The 27,762-nt window shown below is 34.7% G+C and overlaps 3 protein-coding genes across 3 annotated transcripts; 1 reads left to right on the plus strand and 2 right to left on the minus strand.

Moving 5' to 3' along the window:
- Window positions 1-1,684: 1,684 nt before the first annotated feature.
- Window positions 1,685-4,228, plus strand: LOC108989813. The gene is made up of 4 exons (XM_018963563.2): window positions 1,685-1,889; window positions 1,978-2,116; window positions 2,966-3,274; window positions 3,975-4,228. Exons 1-4 carry the CDS (start codon window positions 1,819-1,821, stop codon window positions 4,086-4,088), a joined length of 633 nt encoding a protein of 210 aa, XP_018819108.1. The 5' UTR covers window positions 1,685-1,818; the 3' UTR covers window positions 4,089-4,228.
- A 1,652-nt stretch (window positions 4,229-5,880) lies between these two features.
- On the minus strand, window positions 5,881-10,495 carry LOC108989812 (serine/threonine-protein phosphatase PP2A catalytic subunit). Its single transcript, XM_018963562.2, has 6 exons — window positions 9,845-10,495; window positions 8,254-8,368; window positions 7,109-7,217; window positions 6,956-7,033; window positions 6,415-6,606; window positions 5,881-6,311 (listed from the first exon to the last, which is right to left on the minus strand). Exons 1-6 carry the CDS (start codon window positions 10,095-10,097, stop codon window positions 6,138-6,140), a joined length of 921 nt encoding a protein of 306 aa, XP_018819107.1. The 5' UTR covers window positions 10,098-10,495; the 3' UTR covers window positions 5,881-6,137.
- Window positions 10,496-20,553: 10,058 nt separating this feature from the next.
- LOC108989801 (CLAVATA3/ESR (CLE)-related protein 25-like) lies at window positions 20,554-23,711 on the minus strand. Its single transcript, XM_018963547.2, has 2 exons — window positions 23,187-23,711; window positions 20,554-21,169 (listed from the first exon to the last, which is right to left on the minus strand). Exons 1-2 carry the CDS (start codon window positions 23,471-23,473, stop codon window positions 21,127-21,129), a joined length of 330 nt encoding a protein of 109 aa, XP_018819092.1. The 5' UTR covers window positions 23,474-23,711; the 3' UTR covers window positions 20,554-21,126.
- Between the last annotated feature and the right edge of the window lie 4,051 nt (window positions 23,712-27,762).

A 27,762-nucleotide genomic window follows, 5' to 3' on the forward strand; every position in this document is an offset into this window, starting at 1 on the left:
TAAAGCAGCATGTCCCACTCCTCCAGAAACTTCACCTCAAAGTGACATCAACCTGCCTCCTCTTAGGATACCCTCAAGTTGCGCTGAATAGCACCCATCTCCTCTCGAAGAAAGGATACTTGGTCCTCCAAGGAATGAGAATATGACTCTATCTGAGACATGTTCCTCGCCATCTCCACCCAATCAGCCTGAGTACATTGAGTAGTTAGGATAACACGATGTGCCCGAGCCACAAATGATTTCATCGACTGGCGATTCGAGCTTCTTCCCTAACTGATTGGGCGGGTAGCAGCCCTAATCCCCCTAATTTACAAAGAAAAAACAAGTTAGAAAAATGAGTTTCGATAGATGATAACATTAGCGTCCGTGGTTAAGTCATATAAAGCTATTACAAAGCTAAGTGTAATGAAAGCTATCAAACTCTAATACCTTGTTGTATTGGATATTTATTCGTGGTTTTCTACACATGGGCTTGCTACAGGCATTTCTATCACGTTGCCTTTAGGTGGTTGCGTTTAATGTGAATTAAATCATTGTTATTCTTTGCTAAATCATTGTTACAGTAACATCATACCAATCTCTCCGTCTGTTTCACATTAATTTTTCAACTCTTCTACATAGAGTTGCCTCGTGATTAATAGTTGCCGTTGCCTTTCTTGCATAACATCGCCCTCATTTTGTTTTGGTTGCCTTTTTATGCATAGGCCACCTCCCACCTCGTTATCAATGCTTTCACCTTTTGCATTGGTCACTTTAATCCCCGTGCATTGCTCGCCTTTAGTCCATTACGGTTGTGTTTGGATGTTGAAATGAGTTGAGTTGAGATGATAAAATATTATTAAAATATTATTTTTTAATATTATTATTATTTTAAGATTTAAAAAAGTTGAATTGTTTATTATATTTTATGTTAAAATTTAAAAAAATTATAATAATAAATTAAGATGAATTGAGTAATCAAACGAAGCCTACAACTTCTGTCCAACAACTCTATTCAAGTTCCTAGCAAACCTTCCATTTTACACTTTTATTTCGTCTTTGTACGTACGTGATCCATTGGAATTTGGAACTCATATTCTTCGGTGGGATCTACTTACCCAGCTCTTGGGAAGAAGAACATCGCATTAGCTTATCACACCTCAATAATAGAAAAGTAGTTTTATAATTAAAAAATCCCATTCATTAGCCCTTTCATCTCTATCACTACACACATGTTTTCATTTTTTTTTCTTCAACGGATGTGTAGTGTAGCGCTGTTGAATAGAAGATTTTTTTATAATTTAATGTATCACATTAAGACACATCAGTTTATCAATTTAATTTTATGAATTTACTTTTACGGTTAAAACATTTTTATTTACAATTTGGTACTAAAAATAGGTTTGGGGCCTTAGATAAGACACAAAATTCTTATCTGATTTCATTTCTTCTCATATCATTTTATTTTTAAACATAATTTAAATACAAAATTTTTAAATAAAAAATAAAAGATAATTCCAAATTTTTTAAATTTTTAAATAAAAATAATATTATAAAACTATATTATTATAATATTTTAATTTTATAATATTTTTATTCAATTTTTTTTTTCTTCTTTCTCAAAATTCAAAAAACACTCAATTCAAACTATTTCATTATTCTTCATAAATTATCTTAATACTATTCACGAAATTCTAATCTCAGATCACTCCCCACCCTTACAATTTTGAGAAAAGTTGGGTAATAAAGTGGAAAAAAAGAAAAAAAAAAGGCAAGCAACTCTTGGAATCGAAACTCAGAAAAGCCCAGCAGAAGCAGAGGCCATAGATACCAGAAGAAATGATTCCAAATTCGCTATTGTTGCTCCACTTCTTCCTTTCCATTGCAGTGCACACCCTCGGGCTTCAAAGGTAATCGTCTATTTATACTCTCGCTCACTCTCAGTGACTACGGTTACATTTTTTTTCCCTCGATGTTTTTTTAATTTGATTTTTGCAGGATTGGTGGAAGTGTCGGACCTGAGAATCGGATCGGGCGCAGAGTTCTGCTGAATTTCAAAGAAACCCCTCGGGGAAGTAACGCTACCTATGAGTGCGCTCCTTCCGGTCCCTGCGTTCCTTGCCTCTACTCCGAAAAGGTTCCGATTTTCATTTCAGTTTTTTCCTAAGAATTTGAAGCCTCTCTTTCATGTTTGGATTTTTATACGATTGTTTCAATTGATAGATTTGTGTGGATATGTTTGTGACTCGAATTACTTGAGATTCGTGCCTTTGAAATTAGAGTTGGTGTTATGTGACCGAAGGTCGTAGATTTTTCCAAGTCTAAAGTAATATCCAAGCTGTGTCCATGCTATTTGTTGGTGTATTGCATATGAAATCTTTTGGCAAACTAAGAAACCAATTGAAGGATGTTGTGGGTCTCCTCGCAATTGGGAATTTTCATTAATGCTATGGCGCAATGGAAAACAAGAACGGAAGGTTGGATAGAAAGTTGAGCAAGTGAATCCTCTATAACCTCAATCCCACTATTATTGGGATATTGGAAGAGACATACATTAGGCTGGCATGTGTGCTAATGTTTTTTGGATTACCTCTATGGAGCCTGAATCTTATTTTCATCTGACTTTAACTAATTTCCAACCCCTCTATTACTACTTCTGAACCGATATATCTTTTGAGATGCAACAAAAGGGTGCATTGAAGACAAAATTGCAGACCGTGCTGGGATCCTTCAATATTGGCCCCATTGCTTCCTTGTTGACTGCCTTCTCAACTGGTAGCAACCGTGTATTGGTTCTCATGTTGTTTATTATTAGCCATCCACAACCTAGTGCCCCTCATAACTTCCTGTATAGAATGACAATAAAATGTACTGTAGATTAGCTTCTGCACTTTCCTCATATCCTGTTGATGTTGTTTGCATGTCACTCCATTGGTCTCTGAAATGTATGAGCGCTTATTTTTTTTATCTTTATTTTGTTCTGCAGAATGAAGAAAAATATAGGTGCAGTGAGACTGTTTATCGTATTCCATTCAAATGTGTAGAAATTAGAGATAATTCGAAGGACGCAAATGTGAAAAATTCTCATAATAGCCGTTTTACTCTTGAAATCTCTGACAAGAATACAAAATTAAATGGTGTATTGCATGATGCTGGAGAACTCACTACTTCAATGAGGGAAAGAAGTGTACTTGATGATCCATCAATGTTAAAGAGTGGACTGCAAGCTTATACTACATATGAAAGCTGTTTACCGCCGGTTAATGAAGAGAAGTTGTCAGTGCTTGGGTTTGAGGTTAGCATTATCTTCTAGTATCTCTCTTTATCATAGTGCCTGATCAGTGCACTTGATTAATTTGTAAAAATGAAGAAGTAAATGCTAACAAATTAACTGGTAGAGTCCTATTTACATGTGATAAATCAAGTATTCTGTGCTATGGGTCTATTTGGCTTTGGCCTGCTAGTCTCAATACTTTAATTTAAAGTATATTGTGCACTTATAATCGGTGTATTAACATTGGAACACTTGTGATATATTCCTTCACAAAAAGGATTTTCGACATTCAACATCAGACACTTTTGTTTTAGGCATTGATTGCTATTCTGTTTCTTTGCTTTGAACTTATTTGTCACAAACATAGAGCTTCTGCATCATGATTCATGTTTTTACTTTTTGCTCGTCGTTGTGAGCTTATATGTTACTTGACCAAAGAGGTATTGACAATCAAAAAGCAAACATATAAAAACCTGAAAGTTGTCTTTATGTCTTCCTCTGTGTGTGTGCGCGTGTGTTTCTGACGAGTTATCTGTTGTTTTCTTAAACACTATAAGCTAACTTGCTAAATATTTCACTTTCATAATAATGATTGGTGGATGCAAACATTGCAGATTAAATGCAATTTCTTTAAAGTTAGCCTTTTACTTGCTTTGCAATAAAATGAAGAACATGATACATGCCTGTGTTGATGCCTATTATTCTGTTTCATTCCATACAGGGGATTGTGTTGTGTTTGTTGCTCATTAGCGGCACAGTTGTATACTTCAGAAGAAAGCGGACCATTGCCATGACAGGTTTTGGAGGGAGGATCCAGACCAACTCTAGGTTTTAATGCATGGTATGGATCCTTTTGCTTTGTGTTTTCCCCTAATAAATAGCAAGTCAAACAGTGTAATAACATCTAAAATGATTAGATCATTCTAAACTTTTATTCAATTTAAAGAGAAGACAACCTTACATGCTCATGCCTCATATGACATGCATTGTTCACAGGGATAATTAATATTCATCATCGTAAGATCTACATGTATATGCTTTACTTGAAATTGAGCCATCCGATTCAGATCAACCAAAGGATAATTGAAAACCTATTATACTCCAAACTCGGACAACTTCCCTGCTGCCACATCCAGACATCCATTGATACTTGCATCCGACCGTATCATTTACAGGAAAATATAAACACAATTCTTTTTACAACCATTATTTTAATGAAGGCATCTTTGTAAAATAATTTTATAAGGTAAAATATTTTTATTTTATTTTATTTTATTATGATACATGGACAATACACATGGCTTACAAGTCATGTGTATTGTCCATGTGTTTTTATTCGTGGTAAGAGCTGTGTTAGTGGGTCTAACTGTTAAAAAATGAAATTCAGAGTACATGGATGAAAGAGATTCATTTTTAAAAGTCGGTGAGTGATCTCTTTAAAGTCCAAACCACAAGTTTAGTATTTAATTATAGAAAATTCTACAAACTATACCTGTCTTATTCTTATCCCACACTACAATGGAGTGACAACGTCCATCAACTTTTAGATTTTTAAAAAAAAAATAAAAATAAAAAATGATCCAAAAGTGATTAAAAGTAGCGGAATGAAAATGAAATAAAAGTGTAATTTATTCTAGGGGTGGCAATTTGAGCATTTGACTATATAGGTCAACCTAAACTCTACCCATTAAGTTAAACGTGTCAAATTTTCAAATCCTAACCTGCTTATTTAAATAATGGGTCGTGTCGTGTCACCAGTTTAATAATTAATTAGAAATAGATCAATATGACACAAACTTGTTTTATATAAATATGTTGAACTAATTCGCATAACTCATTTGACCTAATTAACATAATTTCATATAAAAGTTAAAAGTTATATTTATTAATAGTCACAATATCTAAAAAATAAGAATAAGACTACTTACTAACAAAAAATATCAATATTTTTCAAATTTTAACAAATAATAAAACTAATATTACAAATCCTACAATAACCAATATAAGTAAAGGTCCATAATTACAATCTCAACAATAAAAACATAGTCAACAATAATAAAATTATAATTTTAAAATAAAATTTAATAGATTATTGCTGGATGACTTCAGGTTAAATGAGTTGACCCACTAATTAATTATGTTTTAACAAATCAATTCATTTTAATCCGAACTCATTTAAATCAAATCCAAACACACTAATCTCATGTCGTGTTCGTATCAGATTCACGAGTCACATCATATGTTGCCACCTAATTTATAACATTACTCTTTAACTCTAAAATAATTATAAAAAAAGAATTACTACAATCACAAAATATTTCTTTGTAAAACATTTCTCTTATTTTATAGAAGTACCCTCATTTAATACATGGTTGGAAAAATGATAATGTCGTTGCTCAGTCTTATCAGCTAATTGTCTCAGCAAAGTTTGGGCCTAACTTTTTGAACAAAAACCACAGAACCTTCTCCCTACAACATGTTCTAATACTGCAAAAACTGCTACATTTTATGCAGCTTAATTGCAGACTCGCAGTTTGCCAAGGTGGGGAACTCTTAAAAGGAAAGCAAGTGAACGACAACTTTATAGAAAAATCTACCGAATCTGCCCCTACCCTAACATTGCGGTATTACAGAAGAAATACACCATGTTATTGCCGCTTCCTCCTTCCGAAAATATACAAGAAAACAGGCCATTGGTGGCTTCTGTCAGTTCTCCTATGAGTTTCTTAAAGAAAAACAATAAAGCAGCAGCACAAACTCCAACAAAAGAATCATGTTGATGATGACCCTCATCTTAAACAACAGAACTCCTCTCTTTTTAAGACACATCTACAATAACATAGCAGAAGAACAGGGGCTACAAGCAGCAGGCAAAAATATGAAATTACAAAAAATAATCGGGAGTCTTGCGTGTGGTGTCAGGCTCAATTTGCCGAGGTGCCGGATCAAACTGCAGAAAATTCTGGTCCATGTTCTCCCCAATTTCTAGTATTGCAGCCATATTCCCACAACGGTAACAATAGTTTGGAGCACTAAATACAGTCACCACGTTCTTTTCCTATAAAAATAAATTTGAGATGAAAGTTAATAAATTTTGCAGTAGAAATAGATAGATGTCAACCCCCCCAAACAAAGATTTCAGTCCGGTCAGGTTCACAAACCTGACACCAGTTGTACCCTTCCATGACAAGCTGGTGGGCTCTTGAAATCAATGTCAGCCCATTGGTATGGTTGAACTGAGCAGCTATATCCTGTCCGAATGTATAACCAGCACCACGTGGAGATATTCCCCACCCACAGCGGTCGTCTGGATCAGACCATAAGAGATCACACATTGGTCCTTCGTGTGGAACCTGCTCATGGCAGACAAATGACACAATAACTGTTATGCATGCATTTACAATTACCATGGGAATGAAATAGGGAGAAGGTAACTGGATGTTGTTTTGACATATATTACTTCAACGATGCAGAAGAAATATGGGGAATAAGTCACATAATCAACAAATTTCAAAGGGGTAAGCCTAAACACATACAGGGACGGCTTTAAAAATTGGTAAAAAGATCAATATCAGCATTCACACAGTCACGATGCCTCGATATTAATACTTTTACCAACAAATGCACTCCAACAAAATTAATACTTGAAAGTGTTAGCCATGTCCACTATGAAAAACATCAGATGTGCAATAATGTACATACCTCTTGTATACGGTCCAAAGCTCGGATATTATCCAACGTATCTAGAGAGGGTGACAGACCTCCATGCAAACAGAAGATCTACAACAATAAAGTAAGTCAGAAGCTGCCATAAAATTAATGAAGTAACCTAGCAGCAACATATCCAAATCAAACCTGACTCTCAATAAGGGCGGTGAGGGGTAGATAATCAAATAAATCAGTAAAGTACTTCCACACATTGGCATTTCCATATTTTCTCAAGCATTCGTCATAAAAACCATACCTGAAAGGGGGAAAAGGAATGAAGATAAGGGTGGGATTCTACAAAATCAACTGCAGTGTGTGTGCGCACGCACATGCATGCATCTGTGAGTGAGGGAGGGGGGGCGCCTAGGGCCTAGGGTTAAATTGATGGTGACTTGATATCATTATCTCTCACTCAGATATTTCACACAAAAAAGTCTTACCAGTGCTAATGAAGGTTTAGTGTTTAAACACTCATTCTTCATCTAAAGCAATTTTTTTTTCCAACCATGAGTCATCGTAAACTACATATTCCCATGCATTTGTTAACCTTATCTTACTTCAGTTATCCATGCAGCATCATTCAAGCTTAGCTATATCACTCTATACTCAAAAGTTTTTATTGCATCAGGAAAACCATATCAAACAACTCCCTCTACTATCCAGTTAGAGCTATCTCTAGTAACTTCAAATGGGTTTATTCCTTATCCTTTATCATTCTGGCTCGACACTCGAGCATCTTTCAGCTAATAACTGTGTACAAAGGCAATAACAGTGAATCATCAAACCGAAAGATTAATTAAACCCAACCACTTGCACACCTTCTTTTTTTTTTTTTTGATAAGTAAAAATATTATATATATAAAAAAGAGTAACCAAGTATACTGAATGTATACAAGAATACACCTTGCCCATATTAGAAGTCCCTAATGAACCAAAAAGCCCGTGAAAAAAACCCAAAATACACCAAGCCCGACCCCAACCCCTTGTTTCCCGTAGAACTAACACTCTACCCGAAAACCCAACCCCAACCCTTATTTCCCGTAGAACTAAAACTTCACAATGTCCTCACTCTCAAAAGCATGTTAGTATTTAGAAAGGGACCGTGCCCCCGCCTAGCATAAATGGATAAAAAATATAATTTTCATCTCAAACCTCGAAACATTTAACAGATAGCGACATTGCCGGCGACCATTAACAAGATATATACACACCTCTTGTACTTTTGAAGAGGTTTATAATTTAGATTAACAATTAAAAATTACAAACTGTAAACAACAAGAAAAGGGTCTTACACTTGAGTTATCTGCCGGCTCTCATGATTCCCTCGAAGAATTGTGATCCTGTCTCTGTAACGAACTTTCAGAGCCACCAAAAGTGAGACAGTCTCAACTGAGTAGTAGCCACGATCTGCATAGAAGTAAACAAGACAATAGGAAAGACTAGTATATTACAGCTGTTCAAACCTGCAACTCAAATAGCGTTTAGCAAACAAAACCACAAACAGAATTAAGATAGCAGGATTCTTGAAAGATGAAAAGAGGAGGAAACAGAATCCAACCAATTATCTCAACATCAGTACTGTCCTCTTCATTAATGACACAAATGCATGACATGAATAACACAATCCAACCTATTATCTCAATAGTGACACTGTCCTCATCCTTCCCCTAAAATTTGCGACATCTCTAACTAAAAGCACATAATTTATTCACTGAAATGATTGCTGGACATCACATAAACATCAAAGTTGAATACTTCCCATGCAGAAAACCACCCACGTTACTTCAAGAATACCTAAAATTACTTGTGATAAAACGAGACTGCTTTGCTGCAGGAAAAAAAATTCTCGTATCACAACATTCATCTTCACATGATCCTCTACAAGCATCTTCTCCCTTGTCTCTCACCCACAGGTTTTAAAAGCACCAGTATACACTCTTTTTGAAAAAAAAAACAAGTAAGAATATACATGTCATAAGATATAGAACCAAAAGATGTAAACAAACTTAAAAAAGAGTGCTAGATTCGAAAAGAGATTTTGCAAAACAAAAGCTCACAAGCTGATGTGGCTAAATATGATACATTAGATCTACTTTGCAAAAAAAAGAACTTTGCAATATAATGTACCGCATTAAACCAATCAGTATGTGAGTCTACTTTTGTGAACCAGACATTTCTCTATATAAAACATGTATTCATTAACATCTTAGACACGAGCCATATGGCTAATTTGTGGTATGTGGCAAATCATCCCCAAAACATGATATGCAGAAGCCTGGGTTCAGTCCAAGAAAGTTGTTTTTGCAAACAGATTTGACCCCACAAAATCTTAGACCAATTGCATGTAAAAATCTGCAACGCCATATTTTGGCCGCATCATACAGTTTCCATGCGTAGTCTGTACAATATAGCTATGCAGAATCATCACAATTTGCACACATCCCAGACACAATACAAACCAAGCTTAAAAAGCTGCCAGTAAGTGGCCACCTGAGAGCATTGAGCGCTTACAAAACAGCAGGAGTATCTTGCATACAAGTTTTCATTTAATCAGGATTTAAAGCAAATAACAAATTCTAATGTTTGAAAACCATTGCTCACCCCCCCAAAAGGAAAGAGTTGTTCTTTCTTTCAAACAATTGAGAGTATGCATGAAATACGAAATTTAACATATGATTGGGCCCTTATAGATCAAACACCTACTTGGAAAACAAAAAGGGCCAACGCGTTATATTAGGCATTTCACGACCAAACAAGACCAGGAAAATCCCTAATCAAACACATAAGGACGCAACTTTTTTTTTTTTTTTTTCAGAAAGAGGAAAGAAAAAACTGGCATCCTTTTTTTTTTTTGAGAGGTAAGAAAAAAACTCGCATCCTCACCTACATAATCGCCCATAAAGAGATAATTGGTATCGGGAGCATTCCCTCCTATCCGAAACAGCTCGATGAGATCGTAGAACTGGCCGTGGATATCACCGCACACCGTCACGGGGCACTTAACCGGCTGTACGTTCCACTCCTCAACCAGAATTGCCCTGGCCTGATCACAGAGCGTCTTCACCTCGGCCTCAGGCAACGGCTTGCAGTCCATCAGATGCTCAATCTGACGGTCCAGATCCGCGTGCGAGGGCATCGTAAAAGCCTCTCTCTATCTCTTACCACTCAGATCCACCCCGACGAGATCGCCGATTTCAGGGATCGAAAGCCGCGTAGAGGGAACCGGCCGGACCGATGTCTAGAACTCAGTCGAAAGGAAAACTCATCGAAAAAGAGATTAGTAACTTGTAAGGGTTAGGGTTTCGGGTTGAAACGCGCGAGGCAGAGGAACGAAACGAATCGTTTTGGAGATCGGTCCGGGTACGACCTCACGAGTATTCCTAGCAGCTGTGTGTGTGTTTCTTCTCTGTTTTGGGAAAAAATATAAATTGAATAAAAACCATATTTTTTTTGATAATGAGGAGAAAGAAGACAGAGGATAAAGAAACGGAAGAAGAAGAAAAGAAATAGGCTGCCAAAATGAAATGCAACGATAAATGGAAAATATCATTTTGATTAATATTATAGATATCTTGATTTTTAACTTGAATTTTGTTGTCTTAAATTTGCTGAATATAGGTTCTATTTTAAATAATTTTTTGAGAATTTTGTTTTTAAATTTGGAAAAAGGGATCGAAAACAAAATCTCTATTTTAAAAATTTTTATATTATGTCATCAACTATATGCCTTTGACAATTTTTTTAAGAGTTTAACTCATTAAAAATAAATTATTATATACTCTTAAGTTACGGAAAAAGTGATAATTTATATTCATTCTATCTAGATGATTTATGTGAAGTGTGAACCGAAGAATATAATGTCAGTTTGGAAAAAGATAACATTAAATAATTATTAAATGTTTTTTTTTAACAATTAAAATTTAATTGACATTGTGATTTTGTATCTTATTATTGATTATTGTTATAAAATAAATAATAACACAATTTCTATACCACATTTGTGGTCTGTTCAACGAGTTTGTATATATATATATATATATATATAATATTATTTAATGAGACTAAAAATAATCGAATTTAAGAAAGTTAAAGTTGTTGCTTTTAAAATCATTTTATTTATTTAAAAAAGAAAAATTTTATATATAAGCCTTACACTTCTGCACACTATTTAAAAATATATAAATTTATTCTTTTATCTTTATGTTTAATGAAATATGAAATATAAAACATGAAGATAAATGAGTAAAATTATATATTTTTTAAGTAGCGTGAAAAGTGTGAATAACTCTTTAAAAAAATAGTGTGACGAGGGACAGATATTTTTCATTCTATGGCTCCGGCAAAAAGTCAAACTGAATCAAATGAAAAAAAGTAAAGAAAGAGATAGACACGTGGCGCCAGCTCCAGTTGTTGGACGGCTCAAATCTCCTCGTCCGTTATGGTTGGTCAATGATCCATGATGATAGGGAATCGGGATTGTGCCATTTCACCATCCTCCTCCTTTTCTATACATTAACCTCAATAAATAAATATATGTATATATTAACTGTGCATATTTACTCTACTGCTTTTTATTTACTCTATTGCTTTCTATCTTCTATCATCTCTTCCGCTTTCTTTGGTATCAGAGCCATTTAGTATCTGATAGGTAATTACTTCTCTTCATTTCACTTATTTTATTCTCTTTCAATTCAATCCCTAAATTCTTACTTTGTATTTTGTATATCCTTGTTGTCCATCTGGTACCTTGGAAAGTCCTGTTTGCCGGAGAGTATTGAGGGCAATTAGGTTGTTGGGTCGGAATAAAAATGTTAATTTTAGGCACTAAAGTGTGAAGGACTGTGTTGACTAGTGACAAAATGAGTAGAATGTTTATATTTTGATTCAACTATTAATTCCAGGTCGTCTATACCACCTGATATAGTTAATGAAGAAGATTATTTTTTAAAAAAAAATGTTTTAAGTGATTTCAACCGATGGAATATTTCAAAAATTAGTTCAAATTCTATTTATCGAACTTCTTGGGTTCAATCTGCTTTCAATACTGTTTTTAATATTAGAATAGTTGAACAAACCTATGCTATTTCAAAATCTCAAGAAAAATGTTATCAGTTTACTAAAAAACTGATCCAAGATTTTTTAGTAAAATGATACAAATATTTACATGTTGGTTCTGTTCAGGTTGTCGTCAAACCTCTAACAAGAAAATGTATCAATGCGGTTGTTCTACTTTGTTTACAAGATGCTAGATTCAACAAATTTGAAACTAGTATTCTTGGCATGATTCAGTCCTCTTTATCTGGAGGATCAGTTCATTTTGGTTGTTTTCTTGATTTAACTCTTGCTTTGGTTGATAAAAATATTATTAAATTTTTAACTTTGAATATTTTAACTTATGGCTATAATATGTTAGAAGAAAACAAACCCTTTGCTCTTGTTTATCGGATTTACTATCGTCTTTTAAAAACGAATTTGAATCCAAAAGCTATTTCAAAACCAACTGCAGGAAAAACTTTCTTAATCCAGAGTTCTACCCCAAATGCAAACATTCAAGTTCCAAAAAATGGTCTATTGGAAAGATATTTCCCTTCCCGAAAAATGGACTTTGGAACATGAAGTTCCCCCTGTTAAAACTATTCCTGACGATTTCAATTTAGATTACATCCGACAATACTTGTTAAAATTAGTTTTGATCAGACTAGCACTCTTAGCTTAAGAAGAAATTCTTTTGCCGGATCTAGATATTCTTTTGCCGGTTTTGCTTCCGATAATCCAGTAAGAAGAGACTAAAATCTCAAATAATTTATAAAGGATTCAGTCAAAACAGCACAACCTGTTAATTCTAATTTAAAATTGAAAGGACTTTTCACGTCCCCTCAAGTTACCTCTGCTTATTATTCCACTAAGGATGCTGAAACATCCAAAGATAAGTCCGTAAAGGAAGAAGCTGATAAAGAAGAAGATATTTCATCTTTATCTCCAACAGCTTCGGATATGGCTGCTCCTGTTGCACCTATTTATCACAACCTTACTGTGATAAATAGACATTTTGAATATGATTTAGTTGCTCTTGTTAATGAATACAGTTCAAAAGAAAATCGTGATAAGCGAAAAACTTATCATGCTACTTTTTCTGCTTCTGAAAAATTGTGTATTAAACGGAAATGGAAATAAAATATGAATGACCTGCAAAAGCATATACTTTTCTTTGATTTTGTTGAAAACCACCATGTTTCAAAAAATAGTTTAAATGTTGTTAAAACTGAATTTGTCAAGGAAGAAGGCAAAATGGTGATCCAATCAAGTCACCCGCCTTTGGAGGCAGTCCTTGTTCCTCATAAAGGATTTGAAGTTACTGTTTTTCCTTTCAAAATCCCTGAAATTGTGTCTAAGGATCCAAAAGAAGACAAGATTTTAAAAGAAACAAAAAAGATTATTCATCAGAATAACTTTGTAAATCTTGCTCTTCATATAATTGGACAACAGTTGGATAGGATTGAAGAAAAAATAAAAAAACTCATTTTTATTTCAGTCCCTATTTCAACAACTATTGATTTTTCCAAAAGATTAGCCAAAAATCACTTCAAAAATTATTGAAAAACCTTTGATCATTTTACTATCGGATCGGCCTAAAATTGATTTCCAAAATACACAGGCCAAGACGTTAGATACAATCAATCAAATGCTTGCTGATCTTAAGAAAGAAAGGCCTTCTACTAGTGCTCTAACCAGCAATGAGAAAGAAGTCATTTTTGTTGAAACCACATATGAGTCATCTGATAGTAATTCTTCTACCATTAAAAACATTGATTTACTTAAAAAAAATTTTCAAGATATTGACTTAAAACCTGAGATTGCTAGATTTTCTTCAAAATGACCCAAACCAATGAGTCTCAAGAAAAACTGGTATTCTAGGCATACACCTCCTGATTTACAATTTGAAAAAAAAAAGTTTTTCAAACTCAATCTTTGTACTTTGCCGACAAAATTTATGAATGGAACATTGATGGATTCTTTGAACAAGAAATCCACAATACCATGAGTAAGATGTCTTTAGTTGCAAATGCTTATATTAACAATAATATCAGACAATCTGATATTGTTATTATTTTAACCCAGAGATTTTCTGGTGTACTCCGTTATTGGTGTGATAAATACCTCACTAATGAAAAGAGGACGACCATTTAGAACGTAATCAAGCGTAATGATGAAGGGTTACTTATTTTTTATGAAACCATAGGGATGACACATCTTGATGGTGTTAATACTTTGATTTATACTATTCTTAAGCATTTTGTTAGAACTCATTCCAATATTACTAATCGTATTAGTGATCAATTGAATAATTTACGATGCCGTCAGATGTCTAATTACAGATGGTATCAAGATGTTTTTATTTCTAGAGTAATGCTTAGTGACAATAGTCATAAGCCTTACTGGAAATAAAAATTTATTAATGGTCTACCTCGTTTATTTGCTCATAAAGTTAAGGAAGAACTTATTGATATATTGAGATTTCTTAATTATGAAAATTACACATATGGTGATATTTTCAGTGTAATTGAGAAACTTGGTATTAGTATGTGTAATGATCATTCACGAACAGCTGAGAAATAGTAAGAAAACCAAATATGAAATGTGAACTTTTTGTGAATAATTTGACTTTCCTCTTATTTCTCCATCTAGGCGAAATCATAAATATTCCAACAAATTTTCTAAAGCTCATGGTGGGATAAGGAGAAAAACCCGTGATTATTTTTATACAAAATCTTCTAAAAAATCTTTTTCTAAATCTTTTCCTAAGAAACTTTTTTTTTTCAAAAGGAAAATGTTATAATTATGGCAAATCTAAGTGTCATAAGAAGTCCAATAAAATCAAAAAGAAACTTAATCAGTTGAATATTAATGCCAATGATCAAGAAGAATTGTTTCGACTCCTAGAAATGCAATATTCTTCATCATCTGACATTCATGAGTTTAGTTCTAGTGATTCAGAATATCACTCTGAAATTGAATCTCTTGATTCTCATGGTATTAAGCTTGGTTGCAATTGTAATGATTCTTGTTGCAAGTCTTTTAGTAAAACAATTAATATTTTAACCAAAGTTGAAGAAAAAGAAAATCTTTTATTGATTTTGATTTCTCAAATTACAAATCCTGAACTCAAAGAAAAATATCTTCAAAAACTCAAGAAGACTATGGTTCACCAAGAACCATAAACTTCAAGACTAGGGTATTTTTATAATCCAGTGTTGGGTTTTATATAAAAATACCCAAAGGAATAGGCTATGATTACAATGAAAAATTTTCATGCTACCATTGTAAACATATGAGCATTGCACAACCACAATATGTACCTTTTTTTCTAAACCTTTAGTTCGCATCACTCATTTAAAAAATTTAACATATATTTTCTATACATTTTAACAGATAACTATATTTTTGTTGATAATAGTTGTCGAGCATACGTTGAAGTTGATGATAGTATAGGACAACTAGTTGCAATAGTATTTAGTGAAATTACAGAAAAAGCGTTGGTTATTCAACAATTCATTTTATGAATCATACTAGCAAAGTAATATAATATTACATTTTCAAAACTTTTTCAATTCAAATAATACAATTATAAATCAAAACATAATTTTTATAGTAAATTTTTTATTGTTTTGCAGGAGCATTTGTCATTCTTGGAAAGTATGGTCAAAGAGATCTCAGAAAAAGAATGGATAGTCGAACTTTGTGCATATATAGACCAGATGAACCAACAACGCCATAAGAATTTTGATATCTTATCAATTAATTCTGCAAAAGAGAAAGAAATATGTTAGTTACTATGGTTGTAACATGAACTTTACTTCCTGTTTAAAACTTAAATCAAACTAAATTTTGTAAACTTATATCAAACTTCTTTTACATATATATTACTATGATTGTTGCATATATTATTTGTTTTCTTTGACATTTTTTTTTTTGTAATTAGGTTATAACTTTTTTTTACTATATGATTTATAAATTTGTAAGAAAATATACTTTTTTCATAATGCAGTTGTGTTATTTTTATTTCTATCTATACATAGTTCATATAAATATATAAAATTAGCATATATATTTTGTCTCCACTGGGCAAACGTCCCTTGGACGTTTCATTACTACTAGTGTGTGTGTATATATATATATATATATGAATGAAAACTTGTACTTATTATTCCTTACACCACATGTGATTTTTCATTTTTACCCTTTTATTTAAACACACATATATAGAGTTCTACATGGAATCTTACACCATACACCTCTACCTAATCAACATGTGATTTTATATTTTTTTTCTCTTTTATCTTAATGCTTAAAAATGTGTGTGTTTAAATAAAATGGTAAAATGATAAATCACGTTTTGGTTAAGTGGAGGTGTATCGTGTAAGACTTCCTTATAGCATTTCTCAATACATATTAGCATTTGTAATCCAGTAGAAGTACAACAATCTCTACAACTTGTAGTTAGTCCTACACGCACTATGGTTTGGAGAACAAAACTACATGATGTTTATAACTCGGTCTTGGCTAGATGGAAAAAGATGTCGATGCTACCGACAACAACGAAGACCAAGAAGCAAATTAAATAGGCCACTTTGTATTTTGCTCACATGTTTAATAAACTCAATCCTTACCTATTACTCTCAATCCTTATAAACCCAACCATCATGTTTATAGTTTTCTTGCATTTCACTGTTGGGTGTGGCTTGATTCATGTTGAAAATGTCATTTCAGAAACTTGGCTCGATTGTAAATCGACCTTAGCTCGAGCGAAATTTGGCTCTGCACTTCACTCAAGCGAACCCTAGGCGGATTGTTTGCTCGACACTCATTCAAAAGTCAGCTCCAACGAACGCTAGACAAATTGTTCACTCGACATGCTACTCAAGCGAATGTTCGTAATTATGGTTTTTCACGTCATACAGTATAAATACATGTAATTTTTTCATTGTATTGAGACTTCGAGCGGCTAGAATAGAGAGAAAAGAGAGAGAACTCCTTTTCTTAGATTTTGAGAGCTCATTAGGTGTATTGGGGCTTTTGGGATTGATGAGTGATTTGTAATTTCACTCTTATACTCCATTTTGTGATAGTGAATTCCTTGAGACCGATTACGCCAATGGACGTAGGCTTGTTTGAAGCCAAACAACATAAATCTTGATGTTCTTTGTGTGATTGTTGAATTTTCTTTTGTTTACTTCCACTATTATATTTCAAATTAGCCTTTGATAGCTAGTCAGTAACAACTCAAACATGTAACATATTCGTGTTGTACAAAACTGTTTCTCAGCATATATCATATTTTGGTTCATTGGATTTAGTTTGGGCCACTTGAGTTATTAAGTTGGGCTTTGAATCCTGTGATTGCAATTTTTTTTTATAAGGTTAGATGACAACAATATAATTGATGATCCATGGTTGTGCATGATGATGTTAAAGAGCTTGAATTGCTCATCCATGGCTTGTATGGTAATAAACTGCATAAAATATAAAATGAAAGGTACTGAGTTTTATGTTATTTGACACTAAATCAATTATATATAAGACTTTTGGAAGCGAAATCCACTATATTTATTAAATCTACTATATCATCTCACAATTGTATGACAGACCTCTCTTTTATCCATTTTTTTTTTCTCATCTCTCTTTGTTTTCTTATTGACTTTCATTCTCTCATGGGCCAGCCATACCATTTGTTCTTAACACATTTTTATATCCAATAAATTCCTTTTGTAGACTGGGTTGGCAAATTGGCTGTTTGGATATTGAGATGAGATAAGATAATTTGGGAGGAGTTTGCTATCCAAACTAGCCTTAGCCTCCATAGACCAGGCTTGGGGATCTAATTCGACCTCTTACCCAGTCTTACCTAACCCAACCAATTATGCTCTACCCATTCGTAGGTACATAGTAGCTTACAGAATTCAATTTGTAGAGTCTCATAGTTCAAACCGTGCTATATATGTCATTTTGTCTTTCCTCTGGCAAACCTATTTAGTGTATGTTAAGGAAGGTTAGAGGTGATCAACAGATAATTTGCAGCAGCTTGTTAAGGAAAGCAGTCAAACATTCAGCATGGGTAACCAAAACCAGTCGTACATACGTGACAAGCAAGACCCCTATCGAACACAGCCAAGTACTCTGAAACAAACTGTTGCAGTGTCTCTTTCACGGATGCGAATCACAACCAAATTCGACAAATTCACCAATTGGATTTTATAACCGTTGTTGTAGTGGTCCTCTCCTTAGCTTGGCCAATGAACAAGGGCCCTGTATTTATTAGTCCTATTGTCTGTTTATTTTTATTTTTTGTTGTATGGACTGGAGTTTTTGTAAAGAGGTTTTGTCAGATCCCCCCATCCTCACTTCTTGTATTCTCTTTTTTAATTTTAATGCAAGTTTGTTGGAAAAAAAAACAAGACCTTATCCTTCCAAATTTTATCAGCCAACGTGTGCTTATAACAGAAGTAATTATTCTTAATTAATTCATCAGCTGTTATAACTTATAATGTTAGAAAGTGTTCTGCCCTGATCATGTTTGTATATAAATAACTTGCTAGAGAGCATCCGATGCCAAAGTTAGTACTTCATATGAGAGAATTGTAGGAGAATAATAGAGTTTAGAGAGTCTCATTCATACTTGGAGCATTGCTTTTATACAGGGTTTCGGAAGAACATTCCCCGTACCTTGTGTTAGGGCTTAGTGTCATGCTCGCAGTTGCTCTGGACATGGCCTTTAATGTGGTGTGGCACCTAAGGTGGTATCATTAGTGCAACGTGGCTCTCTGGGTGGCGTCTCAATAGTTGGTGATTGGCGCGGTCACTTATTGTCCCCATCGTTATAGAATGGAGGGTTGCCCATGCTTTTTGTTCACTTGCCGACGTAGACTCTTTAATGCAAGGCATCACAGGTGAGTGTCAGGGTCGGCGCTGCCCGTCTATCCCCTTTGACTTGTTTCTCATGTGATGCATCCCCTTTCTACTAACACAGTTTGTGGGCTGGGCTCTTATGGTGATTCCTGGGCCGTGGGAGGGTAGAATCTAGTCCAAGAGGGGCTTTAGCATCTGGCTCAAGCCCAACCCAGTGGGTTGAGAGGGAACATCTCTTCCAAGCTGTGTAAAGGTAATTAATTAAACTAGTGCAAGATTCTCATTCAATGCAGTTTTCTTATTTCATACTTTGTCCTTTATTTGTATATATATTTCTAATTTTTATCATATAACAATATGTAACAATTGAGTCAAAAATAAATTACATGTAGCCTTCTGCATTGTCGTGGATATATAGAGGCCAATATATAATTAGTTGTATGCATGGCTATGAAGGGCAACGAGAATGAGTTTTATTAGGGTTTTATTAGATATAGGCTCAACGAGTTTGTTTTCACAAACCATATCGTCTCATCTAATCATTATAAATTTTTTAAACTCTCATATAAAATATAATAAATAATTTAATTTTTTTAAATTTAAAAACAAAAATAATATTTTAATAATATTTTATCAACTTTCCATTTTCATATCATTTTATCTGTATAACCAACCAGGCGTATTATTAGAGATTGAATCAGGTGACAAGACCAAAAAAATGTAAGGAAACACGTACACATGAAAAAATGGGCCTAGGACAAAAGAAAAGTGGATTGGGCCATGAGGTGTGGGTTATAGAACGAGATAAACGAGTTTGAATCCTGTGGGGCTGGGGCTCCACTTTGGACCTGTTTTAACTTTCGACCGAACTGATCCCATATTGTACTATTTTCTGTTGGTACGTCTCACATGCATCAAAAGCATTGGTTTGAATGATTTTTTTTTTTCTTCCAATTTTGGTAAATATCCCAATTTGAATCCTATATATATATATATATATATATATATATATATATATATATATATATACTTGCTTTAATTTGGACCTAGTCTTTGCTTCTCTGTCCAGTCAGATCAGTAAAACAAGAAATTAGGTAAAAGCATGAAAAAGTCGACTATATTATTATATGCATGCTTCCAGCTTTAAGTTGAACTTTGGTGCATGTTTCGACAAAATGATGGAACGTATGTGGTTTGTTTCTTCTACATGCGCCTTAAGTTATTTAATGCATGGTGAAAAGCTTGGTACGTATATATGGCATGTCATGTAAGCGGCCATGATCTATTTTTTACTATTACCGACGTGGCATGCATGCCAGTACGCGTTAGCATATATATAACCTATTTGACCGTTAATTAACCGGGTGATCGATGTGAGTAATTAACATGATAGTGCCACGTGGTATTGCCACATCATCATCCCAATATTATACACAATTTATAGATGTTTCGTTATTTGATTGTTACGAGACTAGCTAGAGAGAATCTAATTCGAGCTGTTAAACAAGTTTGAAAGAACTAAAGACCGAAACAGTCCAACACCACTAAAGAATATATCCATAGAAAAAGAAGAGCACCTGTTTTTTTTTTTTAACAGGTACGCAAGCAACTTTAAGAGGCCGCGGGATTCACTTTCGTTAATTTGGAACTCAAGCCATTTAATCTTTAAAGTAATTAATGGAGTTATAAACAGGTACAGAAACGAGTAAAACGCTCAACAACCCAAAGCCAAACAAGACTATAAATATATGATACATAGAAACTGGTACGTACGTACGTAGTACTGGTACATGCATGATGTACGTACCCTTAATTCTCTATCTATATATGCATGCTAGCTGTTGCTTATTTGGACTTTTACGTACATGCAAAGATCGATGTTCATATATATGTTAATAAACTTGCTCTGATCTCCTTCGTAAAGTAACTAATTAAAGATGATCATGCAGAAACTAAAGTGGAGTATCTGCAAATTAGGCTCATCAATCTTCATCTGGACTGCGCCACAAGCTTCCGTACATACGTTTCTTTACTCCCCCAACAGTACCTTCCCATAACAAATTAACATGTGTACGTAAGAAAATAAAACTGCATGCATGCTGCATGCTAGCTAGCTCACAGCTTGGATTCTGGGATCCTTTCAGGAGTACTATATATCTACAGAGCCAAATCTAATACAAGCATGACATGTTCGACGATCTGCAAGTTTAAACATTAAGATGTAGTTTTCTGAAGCTTGTTGAACTGTGATGGATGGCTAGCTAATTAGCTCCACCAGGAGGTCGTCCAGAGTGTCCAGCTCTCCTTCATAAAGAAAATATCGAAACAGAACTATATTAGCAAGATCTAGAGTACCATAATTTTGATTAGTATTTTGAATTCCATTATTTCAGAAGCAAATCTGCAAGCTAGCTCAGAAAGAGGAGAAAAAAGAAAAAGAAAAAAAAAAAGAATCAGAATTTGGTGGTGGACTACAGATCACTAATTATTACATGAGCTGCTATTGCTAATCACACAAACTACATCCGATGTAGTAGAGGTTACGAATTGGGATAAAGCTAGCTAGGCAACAAGAAATTAAGTGATAAGAAAGGCACTGTGAAAAGCTTCAAGGCTTGTTATTAATATATGGAGAATCAAGTCATGAAATGTTAATTAGCTTTGGATAAGCTGCATGATTAGGGTATGGAATAAAGTGAGAGCAGACAAGCTTTATTTCCTTTTCCCCTTTACGATAACTAATTAATTGGGGTTTATGGACAGAACCAACAGCACATATATATGTGTGTGTGTGTGTGTGATGAAGAACCTTGATCATGATCTCTTAATTAAAACAGCACCTTAATGTAACAGTTAAAGTATGAAAATTCCCATAGTTTATAAATAAACCTAAAAGTCTTCTCATAAAATATGGCATCCATCGGTATTTATTAATGATCATGAAATTAGGAAAAATAAAAAAACAAAAAGAATACTCATAATTGCACAGGCAGTTTAATACTCCTCTTTGTTCCTGAAAATGATTCTTTAATTGACTGAACAACACATAATGGAGACTCCCAAGAAAATATGAACTATTATTATTGGGCTGAGACAATTACAAGGAAATAAAAATGAACTATTATATTTTACAACAAAAATGAATATTTGCAATAAAAATAAACTCATTTTGACAAAAAATGGTGATTTTCATAGCGAATATTAATTAATCAAACATAAGCATTTTTCTTGTATTGGCACAGTAGATGAAAGTAGGGCTGTACAAAAAACCGATAAACCGACCTAAACCGACTCAGACCGGCTGCCGGAGCTCGGAACCGGCCGAAACCGGTGAAGAACCGGTCGGCGTGCGGCAGAAAATAGTATAAACCGATATCGGCTGGTTCGGCGTCGGTTCGAACCTAGTTCAAACCGCTGAACCGGCCGATTAAAGAAATTTTATTTTTTTTTATATATTCTGTATTCAAAACGACGCCGTTCCACTTAAGTTTAAGTGGAACGGCGTCGTTTTAAGTCTGCAGTTGTGTTTTAACATAACTGAAACGACGCCGTTTGGTATTAAACTAAACGGCGTCGTTTTATTCTTAACGTATTAAAAACAAATTAAGTAGAACGACGCCGTTTGGTTTAGACCAAACGGCGTCGTTTTGAAATTAGGTCGTCTTCTTCCTCGGGCGTCTTCTTCCCAGTGACGCATCGCCGTTTTCATCCCCGCTCTCTCTCCTCTGCGACACTCTCTCTCTACTCTCTCAGACGAAACTCGCCGATGAACCGACCGTGAACCGCCAGAGAATTGCCGGTGTCGAGACGGCCGGTGTTTTTCTCCCCATCGATCGGTTTCGGCCGGTTTCCTCCCCCAAAAATAAACTATCGGTCGGCGTCGGTTTTACCCCAAAACCGCGCCGATACAGTCGGTTTTCACCCCTAGATGAAAGGGATCGTTAATTCGACAAATTAAGCTTAGCTGCAAAAGGAATCAATTTCATGATCATATATATTGATTGGGATATTGAAAGTTCTCAATATCATATCTATTTAGAAAATAATACGAGCTAATTGCTAGCTTTAGCTGATTCTAATTTCTTTCTTTGTAAAAATGAGATAGGGAAACGTACGTACTCCATAGTTTTGCACATATATATATGTACCAAACCCTAGCTATTTGCTAAACTCAGAAAAGATATATACACCAAAACAGATAGAAATATGATTTTTATATATATATATATATATATAAACGGTAAACCCCATATACACACACACACACAAACACACACACAATCTTTATATATGTTTCTCTGAATAAAACGTACGTACGTACCTGTTATGTATAGGATCTGGTCCATTGGGAACTCGTCTTTTGCTCATGCAGTTAAGATCCAACTCTGGATGATCGACGAGCTGCTTCTCTCCACCCATAACATGTGCATGGTTGAAATCTCCTCCGGAGTCGGACGTTAATGACGTTGGTGCAATATTCTTTGTACTTCCACTGATCTCCAGCCGGCTGCCAACCGACAAAAGAAAAATAACCCCTACCAATGCCAGTGTTCCAAACAAGACCTTCAAATGCAAGATCCAATTCTGGCTACTACTACTTCCACCCATAATTGTCGTCCTTTTATCTCTATACTTTATTTATTTCTGTTGGAGAAGATGCGAGATTATAGTGCTTCAAGCTGGACACAGATCCGGGATAAAACAGAACAAGACTATCATTGCATGGGTGTCTGTGGTTAATATGGGGAGGTAGACGAGAGAAGATCTAACAAGGAAATTAAGAAGGCCGGAAGGAATACTGAGGCGAGAATTTTCAATTATGGGGGGCTGGGGCTGGGCTGTTTTTTACCTCAAGGGAGTTAGCGATGGTTGGTTTTCTTTATAGGGTGGGATGGGATTCTGTTGCACTTTCTCGAGCCTAGAGAGAGAGAGAGAGAGGGCCAAGTTGGTTTCGAACGTGATGTGGAGGGAACCCCTTTGCTTTATGCTGAGAAGGTCCCAATACGACTCTTCTTTTGCTTTGAATATTTGTGTATTTTCATGCACCTACGATACCAAAGACCCTCATTCTGCCATCCTTTACGTACAATCTGGTGAAAAGGGTAAAGATCTTATAGTCCCCAGTCCCATGAAATCTTCATGCACCTCTTGGGACTAAAAAAAGAATCGAATATCATGTGCAGCAACGTCATTAAGACACACACATAACCCCAATGTGGAACCTGGGATTTTAAGACAGCAACGTCCAAAACGATTTTTGTGCTTGCTGCGTTCATATATTATTCGTAATAGGTGTAGCCTACTGATTAGATCACATTGTTGAAAAGTACCTAATGATAAGTAGGGCGGTACAAAATCCGATGGAACCAGCTGTCAGAGTTCGGAACCAGCCAAAACCGGCAAAGAACCAGTCGACCAGCAATAGGAAATTGATGAACCAGGTTCAAACTGCTAAACCAGCCGATATAATATATATATATATATTTTATATATTTCTTAGGTAAAACTACATGTACCGTTTAGACAAAAAAATTAAAATGAAACGACGTCGTTTGGTTTAATACACCAAACGGCATCATTTGGATATAGGGTTTAATAACCACCTCCTTTCTTCTTCTTCTTCTCCCGATTCTCATCTCTCAAACTCTCTCCTCTCTCATGTAGCAGCGTAGCGCATTGCGTGTCTGCCGTGCATCTCTCTCTCTCTCTCTCTCTCTCTCTCTCTCACACACACACACACACATCACACCTCCCATCTCTCTCATCGTGACGCGGAAGTGGACGCGGCACCATTCTTTCTCTTTATGAGTTTCCATCTCATCGCGATGCCGATGACTGACTGGAATCAAGCCAAAACTGACGTCACATGTTTTCTCCCCCTTAACCAACTAGTTTCGGCCAGTTTTAAACACGTATAAAGGTTGTTGGAGCTTAGTTGGCACCAAGATTACATAGATAAGCAATTCTATTACATAACTGTATAGTTAGTTATTTCTTGTACAAATTTATATTTACAACTCAAGTGTATAAATAGAGATGGATATAGCTCTATAAAGTTAACTTCCTAAATTTTGAATGTATAGAAATACATTTCTTTAACTCTCGTTGTCTGTGCTCTTTCTTGTATCTTCTTGTAGTTTCTTCAGTTTCAAGTTTTGACATGGTATCAGAAGATTAAAATTATGGTATGGCTTCCGCATCTACTTCTTCTTCTTCATCCTTAATTGATGATTTTTCCAATTCTTACTTTTTTCACCATAGAGAAAGTCCTAGATCTCTTTTGGTTTCTCAGCCTTTGAATGGCAACAATTACTATACTTGAAGTAGGTTTATGGTAATGGCCTTGAGTGTGAAGAATAAGTTTGGTTTCATTGATGGAACCATTGCTTAACCGTTGAATCAAGCTTATCCTCTCTATGGTATTTGGTTTCGATGCAATAATATGGTGATTTCATGGATTTTAAATTTTGTTTTCAAGGATATTACCACTAGTATTATTTGTATTACCATTGCTGCTGAAATTTGGAAAGATTTGAAAATTCGATTCACACATAATAATGGACCAAGTCTTTTTCAGCTTCAAAAACAAATTTATGTCCTAACTCAAGAGAATGTTTATGTAAGTCTGTACTACACTAAACTCAAGGCTTTATAGGATGAATTGACTACTCTCAAGCCTATTCCCACTTGTTCGTGTGTTCCTAGTTGTGCTTGTGGTGTCTTGAGAATTGTTGCTGATTATCAAAAGAATGAACATGTTATACATCTTTTGATGGGGTTAAATGAGTCGATTTTCTCATATTTGTGGATAAATTCTTCTTCTTGATCCATTACATTCTATCACCAAAGTTCTTTCTTTGGTCTTACAAGAAGAAAAACAGCAAAAGGTTAATTTTATCCATTTTATTGCTAAATCTATTGCTCTAATAAGCCAGAATGTCATTCAGATTGTTGGTGGTTCCAAGCCTAACATTAGTCGACGTTCTAAACCACTTTGTACTCATTGTGGTTTTTCTGGACACACTGTTGATAAGTGTTACAAGTTAGACGGATTTCCTTCTGGTTATCATTCACATAAGCCTCAAACTCCAGAAACGAATCAAGTGTCCAATGTCACATCTCTTCTTGGTTTAGACATGGCAACTACACCACAGCCTGTTCCACAACTACCTTTCTCACAAGAGCAGTGTCGTCAATTACTTACTCTTATTCAGCCTTCTCTAAATACCTCATCCCCTACACTATCTACTATGCATGTTGTAGGCTCTACTCATTCAGCCTCTATTGTCAATCCTGCTAATTCTTCAATGAATATGTCAGGTATAGTTTTATCTTCAGTATTTGATTCTAAAAATCCTTTTCTCCAATCTAGAAATTGTTGGATTCTTGATGGTGGTGCCACTGACCATATGGTTAGTTCCCTTTCTCTTTTCACCTCTATTACTTCCACTGTTAATATGTTTGTTAACTTGTCTAATGGTGATTTTGTTTTTGTTACACACATTGGTACTACAAAAATTTCTAATTCTTTCATCCAGCCCAATGTACTTTGTGTCTCATCTTTTGATTTTAATCTCATTTCTATTAGCAAACTTACAGAAGCTTTCTCCTGTTGTTTTATTTTTCTTTTCAAATATTGCTTTATCCAAAAACTATCTACATGGAAGACAATTGGAGTAGCTGAACAACAAGTTGGCTTATATCATCTGCTTCAAAGGCCTGCAGTGTGTCTTCCCCTATAACATCTTTCTCTTAGTAGATTACATCTTTTACATCAAATTGTTCCAGATATTACCACTTCTAGTTCTTTCTTATGTAATATATGTCATTTAATACAGTTAGCTAAACATAAACGTCTTTTACTTCCAACAAGTCATACAGTTAGCAAATGTATATTTGATCTAATACATTGTGATATTTGAGGTCCTTTTCCCATTGTTTCTTTTAGTGGCTATTGTTACTTTTTCACTTTTGTGGATGCTTTTTCTCGTTGTACATGGGTTTATCTCATGAAGAATAAATGTGATGCTCAAAAGTTGTATCAATTTTTCTTTGCCTTAATAGATACTCAATTTGGTATCAAGATTAAGAAAATACATACTGATTAAGGTGGTGAGTTTTTTATGCCTTCTTTTTTATTCATCTAAAGGTGTTGTTCATCAACAAACATGTGTTGCTACTCCTCAACAAAATGGTATTGTTGAACATAAACACTAATATCTACTCAATGTTGCCATGCCCCTTCAATTTCATGCTCATTTACCGTATCTTTTTGGAGTGATTTCATTCTCACCGCTACTTGTCTTATCAATTGAACTCCTTCTCCTTTATTGTCCAATTAATCTCCATGCGAGCTTCTTTTCTCTTCCAAACCGACTTATTCTCATCTTCATGTGTTTGGTTTTTTGTGCTATGCTTCTACTCTAGCTCATTCTCATTCAAAATTTGCACCTAGAGCTAGAGCTTGTATTTTCCTTGGTTATGCATATGGGATTAAACTTACAAGCTGTATGACTTGCATACTCAATCTACCTTCATTTCTAGAGATGTCACATTCCATGAACAAATTTTCCCTTTCCAGAATTCTCCTCTTTCTTCCAATTCTGATTCTTCTTGAGTTATTTCTGTCTGCACTGATTTTTCTATACCTAATCAAACGTATCCCTTTCATCCTTGTACTCCTATTTTTGATTCAGCACCTCCTGTTTGTTCCCAATCTATTCCTATACAGCCTTCTATTCCTCCTCACAGAACTACTAGAGTTCATAAACCACCTTCTTACTTAGCATATTATCATTGCAATCTTGCTGGTCCAACAACTATTTCTTCTTCTTCCTTGCAAATTGGTGTCTCTAGTAAGTAATATCATTTCTCTTCTGTTTTATCATATCAACATT

The sequence above is a fragment of the Juglans regia genome, chromosome 16 (assembly GCF_001411555.2).
Source record: "Juglans regia cultivar Chandler chromosome 16, Walnut 2.0, whole genome shotgun sequence".
NCBI lineage: Eukaryota > Viridiplantae > Streptophyta > Magnoliopsida > Fagales > Juglandaceae > Juglans > Juglans regia.

What these genes read in the sequence shown, in the direction of transcription:
- LOC108989813 (XM_018963563.2), top strand. Translation starts at nt 1,819, where the DNA reads ATGATTCCAAATTCGCTATTGTTGCTCCACTTCTTCCTTTCCATTGCA. An exon ending in CACACCCTCGGGCTTCAAAG is followed by an intron (nt 1,890 to 1,977) that starts GTAATCGTCTAT and finishes TGATTTTTGCAG; the next exon opens with GATTGGTGGAAGTGTCGGAC. An exon ending in TGTCAGTGCTTGGGTTTGAG is followed by an intron (nt 3,275 to 3,974) that starts GTTAGCATTATC and finishes CATTCCATACAG; the next exon opens with GGGATTGTGTTGTGTTTGTT.
- LOC108989812 (XM_018963562.2), bottom strand. Translation starts at nt 10,097, where the DNA reads ATGCCCTCGCACGCGGATCTGGACCGTCAGATTGAGCATCTGATGGAC. An exon ending in CCGCCCTTATTGAGAGTCAG is followed by an intron (nt 7,034 to 7,108) that starts GTTTGATTTGGA and finishes TTATTGTTGTAG; the next exon opens with ATCTTCTGTTTGCATGGAGG. An exon ending in AAGGGTACAACTGGTGTCAG is followed by an intron (nt 6,312 to 6,414) that starts GTTTGTGAACCT and finishes TTATTTTTATAG; the next exon opens with GAAAAGAACGTGGTGACTGT.
- LOC108989801 (XM_018963547.2), bottom strand. Translation starts at nt 23,473, where the DNA reads ATGGGTGGAAGTAGTAGTAGCCAGAATTGGATCTTGCATTTGAAGGTC. An exon ending in CCAGATCCTATACATAACAG is followed by an intron (nt 21,170 to 23,186) that starts GTACGTACGTAC and finishes TTCTTTATGAAG; the next exon opens with GAGAGCTGGACACTCTGGAC.